General features: G+C 41.4%; 1 protein-coding gene and 1 non-coding gene across 2 annotated transcripts in view; one reads left to right on the forward strand and one right to left on the reverse strand.

Annotated features, from left to right (window-relative positions):
* NUP210L (nucleoporin 210 like) overlaps positions 1-14,120 on the reverse strand; it is an 88,161-nt gene that overhangs the window by 61,255 nt on the left and 12,786 nt on the right. Inside the window, exons 5-11 of the mRNA XM_032845242.1 lie at positions 13,775-13,925; positions 10,904-11,036; positions 9,835-9,993; positions 5,639-5,707; positions 4,087-4,193; positions 3,276-3,416; positions 405-542 (exon numbers count right to left, since the gene is read on the reverse strand). Of these exons, the coding sequence (XP_032701133.1) occupies positions 405-542; positions 3,276-3,416; positions 4,087-4,193; positions 5,639-5,707; positions 9,835-9,993; positions 10,904-11,036; positions 13,775-13,925 (898 nt within the window). The remainder of the gene's footprint in view (positions 1-404; positions 543-3,275; positions 3,417-4,086; positions 4,194-5,638; positions 5,708-9,834; positions 9,994-10,903; positions 11,037-13,774; positions 13,926-14,120) is intronic.
* Positions 4,232-4,303, forward strand: TRNAQ-CUG. The gene has a single exon. It is a non-coding gene; the product is annotated as a tRNA-Gln (tRNA).

A 14,120-nucleotide genomic window follows, 5' to 3' on the forward strand; every position in this document is an offset into this window, starting at 1 on the left:
TGTTCCCTCTGTCTCTGTGTCTCTCTCTGCCAAATAAATAAATAAATAATCTTTAAAGGAAAACAAAAAGCTGTGATGCTATAGTAAAGTAGCTAAATGAGCAAGAGAAACTAAAAGGACGTTATGTAATTGGAAGTATCACAAAATGTTAAAAAGAGCACAGGGGAGCTTGACAAAAACCTTACAAAAGTCCCAAGTAAAGGATACATGGAAGAGAGACAGAAAGTACAGCAAGTGTTATTAAGATAGCATTCAAGAACATGACTTTGTTATCACCAGAAACTGAATTATATTATTAGGATCAGGGAGAAGTAAAAATTAACATTAACCAAATTTCAATAAACTAAATTAACAGAGAAACGGACTTATCTCTTTGTAAATTCTCATATAATAGGACACCATACCTGCACTTTATACCGATATAATATTCCCATAGGCTGATGAGGAAATGCCAGAAAGTTGGGTGTAAGCTTGATGGGAAAATAAATATTCACTTCTTGTTGATGTATGATTGGAAATTTTATAGGCTGAATATTTTTATTCTATAAGAATGGGGAAAAAAGGAACAAAATAGATTTTATAAGGACCGTTTTTATAATCCATTCATATTCAAAGCATCAGCAAATGGTGTACTAATGAATTACTCAACCAGTTTCTTTCTATAAATGAAGTAAGTAAATGTTCCTATCATGAGGAGCGCCCAGGTGGCTCAGTCAGTTAAGTGTCTGACTCTTGATTTCAGCTCAGGTCATGATTTCAGGGTTGTGTGACTGAGCCCCACGTCAGGCCCCATGTTCAGTGGGGAGTCTGCTTAAGGATTCACCCTCTCCTTCTGCACCTCCCCCCACTCACAACTCTCTCTCTCAAATGAATACATAAAAATCTTTAAAAAAGGGCGCCTGGGTGGCTCAGTGGGTTAAGCTGCTGCCTTCGGCTCAGGTCATGATCTCAGGGTCCTGGGATCGAGTCCCGCATCGGGCTCTCTGCTCAGCGGGGAGCCTGCTTCCTCCTCTCTCTCTGCCTGCCTCTCTGTCTACTTGTGATCTCTCTCTGTCAAATAAATAAATAAAATCTTTAAAAAAAAAAAATCTTTAAAAAAAACACGATATGATTGTTTCAATAGACACAGAAAAAGCATTTGAAAAAGTACAACATCCATTCATGATAAAAGCCCTCAACAAAGTGGGTTTAGAGGGAATATACCTCAACATAATAAAGGTTGTTTATGAAAAACCCACAGCTAACATCATCTTTAATGGGGAAAAACAGAACTTTTCCCCTAAGGTCAGGAACAAGACCAGGATGTCTATGCTCACAGCTTTTTTTTTTTTTTTTAAGGTTTTATTTGTCTGAGAGAGAGAGAACACAAGCAAGAGATCATAATCAGGGGAAATGGCAGAGGGAGAAGGAGAAGCAGGATCTCAGCTGAGCAGGGAGCCCAACACAGGGCTCAATCCCAGGATCCTAGGATCATGATCTGAGCCAAAGGCAGACACTTAACCACCTGAGTTACCCAGGCGCCCCTCTCACCACTTTTATTCAACATAGTACTAGAAGTAGTACCACGGAAATCACACAACAACACAACAAAAATGCATCAGGGGGTGGGGCGCCTGGGTGGCTTGGTGGGTTAAAGCCTCTGCCTTTGGCTCAGGTCATGGTCCCAGGGTCCCAGGGTCCTGAGACCAAGCCCCGCATCGGGCTCTCTGCTCAGCGGGGAGCCTGCTTCCCCCTCCCTCTCTGCCTGCCTCTCTGCCTACTTGTGATCTCTGTCTGTCGAATAAATAAAATCTTTAAAAAAAAAAAAAAAAGGTATCAGGGGTGCCTGGGTGGCTCAGTTGATTAAGCGACTGCCTTTGGCTCAGGTCATGATCCTGAAGTCCCAGGAATGAGTCCCACATCGGGCTCCCTGCTCACCCAGGAGTCTGCTTCTCCCTCTGATCCTCTCCCCTCTCATTCTCTCTCGTTCACTCTCTCTTTCTCTCAAGTAAATAAATAAAATCTTAAAAATAAAAGGCATCAAAATTGGTAAGGAAGAAGTAAAACTTCCACTATTTGCAGATGACATGATACTATATACAGAAAACTCAAAAAGACTCCACCAAAAAACTGCCAGAATTAATAAACGAATTCAGTAAAGTTGCAGAAAACAAAATCAACATATAGAAATCTGTTCATTTCTTGGGGCTCCTGGGTGACTCAGTTGGTTAAGTATCTGCCTTCAGCTCAGGTCATGATCCCAGGGTCCTGGGATTGAACCCCACGTTGGGCTCCCTGATCAGCAGGAAATCTGCTTCTCTCTCTGCCCCTCAGCCTGCTCAATGTTCTCTCTCACTCTGTCTGTCTCTCAAATAAATAAAATCTTAAAAAAAAAAAAAAAAGACACTGGGGGGTTACTAAGAAATGGGTTTGAGAGATATTGAGAACTGACGTGGCATTCAATGTTGTACTAAATGCAGCAGGTGAGGGGAAGGGAGAGTCAAGGACCACCCCTGGGGTTTTATCTTAAACAACCAGGTGAAAAGATCCATGGAAAAAAAGGAGGTCTAGGAAATGGCAGGCTATTACAAACCAGAAACTTGGGATGCCTGGGTGGCTCAATCTGCTAAGTGTCAGCCTTTGGCTCAGGTCCTGATCCCAGTGTCCTGGGATTGAGTCTGGCATCAGGCTCCTTGTTCAGTGGGGAGCCTGCTTCTCCCTCTACCTGCCCCTCCCCCTGCTCGTGCTCTCTCTTTCTCACACAAATAAAAAGCAAAACAAAACAAAACCAGAAACTCATGCATTTTAGAGACAGTAGAAACAGATTCATACTTTATCCTTTTACCCAGTAATTCCATTTCTGGCATTATGCCATATGAAAATTAATCAAAAGGAAAAAACTACACAAAGAAACTCAGTTATGGCATTTACAAGAGTGAAAAAATGGAAATGCAAAAAGCTCCCTGTTGGTGGCATGGTTAAATAAGTTGACATAGTAACCCTTTGGATCTTCAGACTAGAAAGTACTCTACGGAAGCCTGACAGCACATGGAAACACACACATGAACCTCAAACGGTATATCCACACAGTGAGCACAAATGCAGACGTGAACAATGACAAAGACGGCAACAGAGAATCTGCACGGGTACAAACAACCGCGTGCCCTGGTCGTCAGTTCCTTTTTCAAGTTATGAAAGGCAGGGTGGGACAGACCATGTGTCTGCCTATAAATCAGTAAGTCAGCCGAGCCTCATGAGTGTTTGGGGTATTCAAAGACGATCCTTTTAATTTCTACCTGGTAGACGATGGAAGTCAGGGATGCGTTCATCACCACAACACCACTTTTCAAGGCTTTGACTACGTGGTAAGACCCATTCACAGTAGTGAGCTGCTCCTCAAAGTACTCGCTTTCGAACCGGCACATGATCCTGAGATTCTGTCAATCAGCCCAATATTGACACAAAACTGAGATGTTTGCTTTTTCCCGACAGCCATCTTAATCCCAAAGCATTAAAAAAATTAAAAGTGTGGCTATGCACTCTGGGGATAAATTAAAACAAAACTTTCACTCTCCTCATGGAAATGCTAAGTTGGAAAGACGTAATTTTAAAATGGTACTTGAACGATCCATTAATGGCAAGTGATCAGAAATAGAGTCAAAGTTTATATAAATTTTGGTAGAATTTTTGCCATTCCATAAGTTAACATTTTTTCAGGGAAAAAAACCCAAAGGGCCCTGGAGGGTAAGTGCAGTACTGTCCTCTGGGACTGTTCCTTGCACCACTGCCAAACAGAGGTGACCAACTCCAAGGGAGTCCTAGAATGAGACACCTCCAAAATGTTTTGGCCTTCCCTTCAACTCTTTCCTAGAATTCTGACTGAATTATGTATTTTACTTTCAGTTTACCTTTCCTAAAGGACAGAACTATTTAATAATCCTAATAAAGTAGTAACTTTATTTATTTATTTATTTATTTATTTATTTATTTTTGTAACTTTAAAAGTAAAGTCTGGAAGCAAAAAAAAGAAAGCCTTCCTAGCCAGAAAGGTGGCCCACTCAAGAAGTTATCCATACATGGGGCTGGAAAAATACAAGAGACACTCACATCTGAAATATAGACCTTTGTACTGCTTTTATCAAACACTTCTACTGTAATGACATACACTTGTCCCACCTCTAGACTCCATCGGTCTCCAGGCTGAACTGTGAAACCTGTATATAAATCAAGCAACAAAAATATCAGAGACGGCGGTTCCATGGTGTAATGGTGAGCACTCTGGACTCTGATTCCAGCAATCCGAGTTCAAGTCTGGGTGGAACCTCACCCTTTGGGCCAAGCTGCTGCCACCTTTGGGGCACCTGGGTGGCTCAGATGGTTAAGTGTCTGCCTTCGGCTCAGGTCATGATCCCAGGGCACTGGGATTAAATCCCGCATCAGGCTTCCTGCTCCTTGGGGAGCCTGCTTCTCCCTCTGCCTGTCTCTCATGAAAAACATCAGAAGAGAACGTTCATTTTCTACAATGAATTAAAAAATACAGGGGCACCTGGGAGGCTCAGTGGGTTAAACCTCTGATCTCAGGGTCCTGGGATCGAGCCCCGCATCAGGGTCTCTGCTCAGCGGGGAGCCTGCTTCCTCCTCTCTCTCTCTGTCTACTTGTGATCTCTGTCTGTCAAATAAATAAATAAAATCTTTTTTATTTTTTTTTTATTTTTTTTTTTAAAGATTTTATTTATTTATTTGACAGACAGAGATCACAAGTAGGCAGAGAAGCAGGCAGAGAGAGATAGGAGGAAAGAGACTCTCTAGGCAGAGAGGCAGGCAGAGAGAGATAGGAGGAAACAGACTCTCCGCTGAGCAGAGAGCCTGATGCGGGGCTCGATCCCAGGACCTGGGACCATGACCCAAGCTGAAGGCAGAGGCTTTGACCCACTGAGCCACCCAGGCGCCCCAATAAAATCTTTTTTAAAAAAGAAATAGATGGAGATTATTTCTAAGCTTGATCATTTAGCTCCCTCCTTCAAATTGAATAATTTGGAATTCTAAAAATGAAGATCCTGGCTTAATTTAGTTAATCTCAGGTATAAAGAAACACTCTCACCCACAACTGTATACAAAACAAATCACAGTTTTGCTCTTTCATACTGTGTCAGGCAAGATTTCAGCTTCTTTCAGTCAGACCAGTTTGATATGACCTAAGGACATCAGTATTCTTTTCTCTTAGTATGAAATCTCTCTTTCTAACCCAATATTGTACCACATAGGTCTTCACATTTTTTCACAATGTTTCAAGATGCTTCACACTTGCAGGCAGCATGGAACCATAACAATGTGAGAAAACATGTCAAAGGAAAGTTAAATTTGAAGGCTCAAGAAGTACTCTAGTTTCTAATGCACTCATTTTAATGAAACAGTCAAAGCTATTCAGCTTTCTGAAAATCATTATCTAAAAATACCTAAAACTCCAGGAACGCCTAGGTGGCTTTGTCGGTTGGGTGACTGATTCTTGCTTTCAGCTCAAGTCGTGATCTCAGGCTTATGAGATTGAGCCCTGAGTTGGACTCTGAGCTGGGCACAGAGCCCACTTAAGATTCCCTCTTTCCCTCTCTACCTGCTCTTCTTTCCCCCGACCTTTCTCTAAAAATAAATAAATAAATACCTAAAAATCCAGGCTCCACAACATATATGGTGCAATTTGGGAGTCCAGACACAGATCGCATATGGACATCTTAATTTTTGCTTAAGGAAATCATATGAATCAGAGTTGAGTGAAAAGACAAATGTGAGCTACTGAAGAAAAAAATAATAAATGCACAAACAGAAACAAACAAAAATCCTATTTTTTATCATCCTTTGGAAAGCAAAAACTTAAATGTATATATTTCTGAGAAAAGTCTGAGGAACTCAGTCATCATAGGACTCAGGTATTCTTGAATTTCAAATTTAAGGAAGATGGAATGATACAAAAAGATAACTCTCCATGCTTTTAGTATTCATTTAGCTGTAGAACTCTTTCTCCAAGTAAATTCTTTTTTTTTTTAAGATTTTTATTTATTTATTTGACAGACAGAGATCACAAGTAGGCAGAGAGGCAGGCACAGAGAGAGAGGAGGAAGCAGGCTCCCCATGGAGCCGAAAGCCCGATTCAGGGCTTGATCCCAGAACTCTGGGATCATGACCTGAGCCAAAGGCAGAGGCTTTAACCCTCTGAGGCCCCAGGTGCCCCTTCAAGTAAATTCTTACATGAGGGGCCCATTATGGAAAGCAGGACAATGTGGCATCACTCTGGCTATTGAATCGGATAGTGGTGATGATGGGGAGGGAGGGGAATGACCTGCCATCCAGCCCAGCAATCTGCCTCAGGCTCTGCAGACAGTTTTAAAAGTTACTAGTTGATTTTCCATTATCTACAGTAAATCTTTATTACCAAATGTTTTCTCTTTGTCATGAAAGATACTGCTAGTCACTTAGACACCATATTACCCACTACCCCTTCAGTTAATTTCTAGCAAAAATATGAATTTATTCTGTTATTGTCCTATACAGAATCAGGAATATACTTCCTGGAATACTTCCAGAAATATACTTCCCTCTCTAAAATATACTACACCCAAAAGCTAAGAAAAAATATATAACTGAGATAACTGAACAGAAAACACTCAATCATTCTAAGTACACTAATTTAGGAAGCGTAGTAATTCAGCCATGTACTAGATTACAATTTGTCACTACTGTAACCCATTGTGATAATGGAAGTAAAGTAATATTTAATCCACTTGAGGGATCAAACTTTTAAAACTGCCTCAAAATTCCAAATGAGCTATTGATACACAAACAATTGACATGTCAATTTTATCTAGTCATTAAAACAAATCTTTTAGAGACTGTACAGGTACCTCTGTGGCAATTTAGGTTTGGTTCTGATATGTACTCTAATCTAATGTTCATAAAATGTAAGAGCTAGAAGGAAATTCAAAGACACAACATTCCCTCCACTTTTACAGATGAGGAAACAGATCTGGACAGATCGCTAAACTAATTCATTCCTCCTTTGTCAGAATAAGAGACCTTCCACCCAATCCTTCCATGTGTTCTGAAACTCATTTTCCCTTACCCCTCAGAAACCTTGCTCCATCATCCACTGACCCTCCTTTCTCCCACCTCTGTGCCATCTTTCTGTTTACCTTACAGACATGTTCAAGTTTCTCTTATCTCATAAAAGTTCTCACGTCTTGGGGCACCTGGGTGGCTCAGTAGGTTAAATGTCCAACTCTTGATTTTGGCTCAGGTCATGATTTCAGGGTCATGAGACTGAGCCCCGCTGTGTGGGCTCCGTACTTAGCACAGTGTCTACTTAAGATTCTCTCCCTCTGTCCCTCCCCCACCCAGCTCATTCTCTCTCTCAAATAAATAAATAAAATCTTAAAAAAAAAAAAAAAAAGAAAAAAAAAGAGGGGCGCCTGGGTGGCTCAGTGGGTTAAGCCTCTGCCTTCGGCTCGGGTCATGATCTCAGGGTCCTGGGATCGAGTCCCGTGTCGGGCTCTCTGCTCAGCAGGGAGCCTGCTTCCCTCTCTCTCTCTCTCTGCCTGCCTCTCCATCTACTTGTGATCTCTCTCTGTCAAATAAATAAATAAAATCTTAAAAAAAAAAAAAAAGAATTCCTCTTTTTCCACATGAACCTTAAAAGCTGGTCTTTGCTCCTCTTCTCATTTTAACTCTATATACTCTCAGTGATTTTTGTCCACGACAACAGCTTCAACTGTCACCTATCTATAAACTCATCTCTCAAATACCTATCTTTATCCTGAATCTTTCTCCTCCAGATGCATAATAAATGTACCTGTTGGGGGTGCGTGGGTGGTTCAGTTAAGTGTCTGCCTTTGGCTCCGGTCATGATTAGGAGTCCTAGGATCAAGCAACGCCTTAGGCTCCCATTCAGTGGGCAGTCTGCTTCTTCCTCTCCCTTTCTCTCTCCACACTCCTTCGTGCTAAGTCACACGCTCTCTCTCAAATAAATAAAATAAAATCTTTTAAAAAATAAAAGTAAAATATCTGTTGGCATTTCTATCCTACAGGTACTTCAGGTTAACTTGTGAAAAAGTAACGTAGTTTTCCTTTCCCATAAACCTGCTGCTCTTCTTGTTCTCTAAGAATAGAACAGCCAGTCGCCCTAAGCCAGGGGCTGGAAGGAGTTATGAGTATCACCATCCACATCCTCCAGGAAGACATATAAATAGATAAGTATGCTGCATTTTATTTATTTGACAGAGAGAGAGAGATCACAAGCAGGCAGAGAGGCAGACAGAGAGAGGGAGAAGCAGGCTCCCCGCTGAGCAGAGAGCCCAATGCAGGCCTCAATCCCAGGACCCTGAGATCATGACCTGAGCCGAAGTCAGAGGCTTAACCCACTGAGCCACCCAGGAGCCCAAGTATACTGTATTTTAATATCTACTACTTTGGAATAAATAACAATATGACCTGAGAATATTGGGGTGGGAGGTAAGGTCATATAAGTCTGCCTGGGGAATTCAGGGAAGCACCTGACACACAGCTGGGGCTCTAATATTGAATGATTTAGTTAGTTTTGTAGGTACTCTTGTATCTGTTGACCAATGTCCTATGCATCTTAAAATGACTAAAAAAACAAACAACTCTGGACCCAAAACCCTCCTTAATATGTTTTAGACAAGTAATATAAGGCGCTAATATGATTATACAAGCAATACTGTACTCTCCTAGCCTACCAGGTGCCACACAACTCCCTCCCTCCCCCATTCCACCACCTCTCCTACTTTGCCCCTCTTCTCAGCACTTCAGTCTCACTGCCGGCTTTGCTCATCTTTAACCATGCCAGACACGCTCCGCCTCACCAGCTCGGCAAGTGCTATCTCCTCCTCCTTGAGCTCTTTCACGCAGGTGTCTGCACGGCCCACACCACTGCAGGGCTGCCTTTCACAGAAGACCCCCCCAACTACCCGGAGTAAACTAGCAGTCTGCCTTTCCAGCGCTCAGAACAATGCTGAGCGTATTGTAGGGTTAAAATAAATATTTGCTAAATGAATTAATCTCTTTCAGATTCAAATACTCAAAAATAGGACATATTTCAAAATCAAACATTGAGAAATGGAGTCCAAATATTTCAATTTTGTTTAAATCTTCATTCTGGGGGCGCCTGGGTGGCTCAATCAGTTAAGCCGCTGCCTTCGGCTCAGGTCATGATCCCAGGGTCCTGGGATCGAGTCCCACATTGGGCTCCTTGCTCAGTGGGGAGCCTGCTTCTCTCTCTGCGTCTGCCTGCAGCTCTGGCTGCTTGTGCTCTCTCTCTCTCTCTGACAAATAAATAAATAAATACAATCTTTAAAAAATAAATAAATAAAATAAAACTTCGTTCTGTTTTCTTGGACTATAACAGAGCTCTAAATCTCTCTTTCTTCAGTCATTACAGAGCAGGTTTAGTGAATTTTTTAAAAATTGCTCTCAACTCAATTTAACAAATATTAATTAAGCATCTAGTGCAGACAATACCACACCATCTTTTCTAAAATATTCATGTGGAAATGGGAATGAAGAAATTAAACAAAATTCACAGAAGTCTCTTCAAGCTGCTTTCCCAGTCTAGTTATAATCTCACTGAGGTTGCAAGTAAGCATCGAAGTGAACAGATGCCACGTTCCAACTATTCTCTTCCTCACCTTCCCTTTGTTAGAAATTCTGAAAATAATAATTAATAATAGTTCTTTGTTAAAAATAAAACCTATAGAAAATAAGTATAATCTTAACAAATTATTTTACCAAGGAACATGTCTTGCATACTCAGGGAAACACAGAGTGACAGCTAAAACATGAAAAGGATACTTTTGTGGACAAAGACAAGGTTAGTTTGGCCCAGTTGAACAGCAGTCACCATAGCTCTTTTCTCATCCAGTAAAGCCACTTTCCCAGAAAGAGACCAATTACATGCAACTCTGTCATCTTGCAATTCCAGTGTATAGTGTTCTAGGGGAAATCCCACCTCTGTAAGACATGAAAGATACTTTATAAATGTAACAAGAGCAGCCATTATAAGAGACAACAATGTATTGTTGGATTATAAGAGGCAAATCAGGAAGCACGCCTAAGTAAGAGTATGATCTGCTTCTACTTTCCTTCCCCCTATGATAAATTTTGACATTAGCCATGGGGGGGGTTACTATATGAGTTTATCATTGATATTGCTTGCATTCTTAAAAACCAGTGAACTGAAAGTATCAAGAAAGATCCCCACTAAGTAAGGAAGGAAAGGACTAAGGCTAATGAAGCCAATGCACACTTTATAAACTCATTGGGACTTCTAAGGTCAACAGAGTGTCAAGTTTTCAGTGAATAAACTGAGTTTCTCAAGAAACAACTTCTACAAAGATCATTCAAGTCCCTTCTGGTAAAGTGTCCTCACTTGCCGTAAAAAATCTAGTAAATATTTGGCTGTGGTTTTAACAGAGAATTTAGATGCCTATAGGCACCGGGCTAAGCATTAGTCTGTTCAAGACAGGGGGACAATCTCTGCACAGTATTATCTCAAATATAGCAATTAAGGAATACTTTATCACAAAATCTAAAAACATAAAGAAGTATTTGTATACGTAAGATGGAGTTGTTTCTCGGGGCATCTGGGTGGCTCAGTGGGTTAAAGCCTCTGCCTTCTGCTCAGGTCATGATCTCAAGGTCCTGGGATCAAGCCCCAAATCAGGCTGTCTGCTCAGCGGGGAGCCTGCTTCCCTCTCTCTCTCTCTGTGCCTGCCTCTCTGCCTACTTGTGATCTCTCTCTCTGTGTCAAATAAATAAATAAAATCTTAAAAAAAAAAAAAAAAGATGGGAGTTGCTTCTCTTATTGTCAGCAGGAAGGATCTGGGAAATGTTCATCTTAGGAAAAGATAAATCACCTTACCTGTCATTCTTCCCTGCACCATTTTTGCAACTCGGTATTTAATATATGCTCCTACTAAGAGATATATATCATGCGATGGTATAAGAAATATATTCTCCAAAACTAACAGACGTATCAATGCTGCTGCCACTTTCTAAAAGAGGAAGGAAAAAAACGAGTTTCCATAAGCAACATTTCCTGAAGTTCATCTTCCTTGCTAAAAGTTTACTTCTTGGGGCACCTGGGTGGCTCAGTGGGTTAAAGCCACTGCCTTTGGCTCAGGTCATGATCCCAGGGTCCTGGGATTGAGTCCCACATTGGGCTCTCTGCTCAGCGGGAAGCCTGCTTCCCTTCTTCTTTCTCTGCCTGCCTCTCTGCCTACTTGTGATCTCTGTCAAATAAATAATAAAATCTTAAAAAAAATCTTATGTCTCTTTTAAAATTATCTTACAGTGGGGCGCCTGGGTGGCTCAGTCAGTTAAGTATCTGCCTTCAGCCCGGGTCATGATCCCAGAGTCCTGGGATCGAGCCCCCTATGGGCTTCCTGCTTGGCAGGGAGCCTGATTCTCCCTCTTCAGCTCCCCTGTGTTTGTGTTCCCTCTCTCGCTATCTCTCTGTCATAAATAAATAAAAGTCTTTTTCAAAATAAATAAATAAATAAATAAATAAAATTATCTTAGAGGGATTTAAAAAATGCTTTCCTAATCACAAATCATAATTTCAGGGCATCTAAGTGGCTCGATTGGTTGAGCGACTGCCTTCAGCTCAGGTCATGATCCTGGAACTCCCAGATGAGTTCCACATCAGGCTCCCTGCTCAGCAGGGGGTCTGCTTCTCCCTCTGCCACTATCCCTGCTCATGCTCTATCTCTCTCAAATAAATAAATAAATTAAATCTTTAAAAAAGAATCATAATTTCAGTTATCCTTAAAAAGTGACCATGAGGGGGGTGCCTGGGTGGCTCAGTGGGTTAAAGCCTCTGCCTTCAGCTCAGGTCAGGATCCCAGGGTCCTGGGATCGAGCCCCACATCGGGCTGTCTGCTCCACAGGGAGCCCGATTCCTCTTCTCTCTCTCTCTGCCTGCCTCTCTGCCGACTTGTGATCTCTGTCTGTCGAATAAATAAATAAAATCTTAAAAAAAAAAAAAAAGTGACCATGAGGGGCTCCTGGGTGACTCAGTGGGTTAAAGCCTCTGCCTTCGGCTCAGGTCATGATCCCAGGGTCCTGGGATTGAGCCCCACGTTGGGCTCTCTGCTCCACAGGGAGCCTGCTTCCTCCTCTCTCTCTGCCTGCCTCTGTGCCTGCTTGTGATCTCTGTCTGTCGAATAAATAAATAAAATCTTAAAAAAAAAAAAGTGACCATGAATCTTAATATTATACTGACTTTCTAAGTCGCTCAAACTAAGAATAAAAAATGACAAGACTTCTAAAGCAGAAGAGGTGGTAAATAAAAAGGCACATATGCTGAAATGAAACAAGGGAATACTTAATTGGATACCACAGAAATTCTTTTAACCAGACTCCAATGAACTGACTTCCAGATTAAGTCAGATTAATTCTCTACCCCTGACTGTTGTGAAGACTAACCCAACACAAGGCTGGTAGGCTACAATCTATGGTATCCATACCATGTCCCTGCCATTTGAATGAGACACTCACCAAAAGACATTGATTTTTCTGAAACCTATTTACGACATTTGCACTTTTAATTATAATTACCTTAAAAAATAAACCACTGGGGCGCCTGGGTGGCTCAGTGGGTTAAAGCCTCTGCCTTCTGCTCAGGTCATGATCCCAGAGTGCTGGGATCAAGCCCCTCACCAGGCTCTCTGCTCAGCAGGAAGCCTGCTTCCCCCTCTCTCTCTGCCTGCCTCTCTGCCTATATGTGATCTCTGTCTGTCAAATAAATAAGGGCGCCTGGGTGGTTCAGTGGATTAAGCCTCTGCCTTCAGCTCACGTCATGGTCTCAGGGTACTGGGACTGAGCCCAGTACTGGATGGAGCCCCACATCAGGCTCTCTGCTTCCACCCTCTCTCCACCTGCCTCTCTGCCTGCTTGTGATCTCACTCTCCCTGTCAAATAAATAAATAAAATCTTTTTAAAAACTAAATAAAATAAACCATGAATGCAAAGGGAGCTGCTGTTCCTACAAAAAATTTAAATGTTTTGTAAAGAAGTCTAAAGCAAGCTGAAAAAAGGTACAGCTATCACTGTTAGGTGTAGGTGAAAAGTGTAAAAGATTATGGAAAAATCCTTGAAAAATATAGAATTCTGTACTCAAATTGCTTCACACATGTCTAATTTTTTCACTCGACTATAAAATGAAATTAAAAATGAAAACAGGGGGCACCCGGGTGGCTCGGTGGGTTAAAGCTCAGGTCGTGATCCCAGGGTCCTGGGATTGAGCCCTGCATCGGGCTCTCTGCTCAGCGGTGAGCCTGCTTCCCTTCCTCTCTCTCTGCCTACTTGGGGTCTCTGTCTGTCAAATAAATAAATAAATAAATAATCTTTTTTTAAAAAAAAAAATGAAAAGAAAAAGAAAGTAGGAACTGCACCAGGTGTAAGCATGAGCATACATTCATGTTTCTAAACTATGAGTTCGTGGCCAGGAAAGCATCCTGGGTCCCCACCCAAGGGCAGGCGAACAAACTGTGCTTACACATTTTAAGAGAAACACCTGTTGTATGTGTAATTATAATTAGCAACAGGCTTGAAGAAGATAAGTATTTTTTATGTCTACCTAGTTCAAATGAGTTTTCAATTAAAGACCAACTATTGACCCAAATCATATCAGGTTAAAGGGCTTCCATTATAAATAAATATAAGGAATAATATTTTCCACAGACAAGGCCCTTAAATGAAAGTTTGAAAGTTTGTGGCACAAACTGTTTACCTTATAGAACGGCTCAAAAATTCGAACTTTTACAACAGCAGCACCAGTTCTGATCCCAGACACCAAAATCATATCTCCTTGTTTCTCTTCTTTTTCCATCTCAGCAATATACACAGGGGAAGAATACTCGGCTTCAGAGTATTTCAGAATCCTTAAGAGATAAAATAAAGTTTGTTCCTAGTGTAATCAAGTAATGAGTCATCTTCCAAAAGGCACTAAGAGACTTTAAACATAGTTTCTTCAATGTCTATATATTGTAAAAAGTCCTAAAATTTGTTTTTCATTGGCACTTGAGTGGCTTAGTCAGTTAGTCAGGACCTGACCCTTAGTCAGGTCCTGCAGGGCT

The sequence above is a fragment of the Lontra canadensis genome, unplaced genomic scaffold (assembly GCF_010015895.1).
Source record: "Lontra canadensis isolate GAN:19392208 unplaced genomic scaffold, GSC_riverotter_1.0 scaffold160, whole genome shotgun sequence".
NCBI lineage: Eukaryota > Metazoa > Chordata > Mammalia > Carnivora > Mustelidae > Lontra > Lontra canadensis.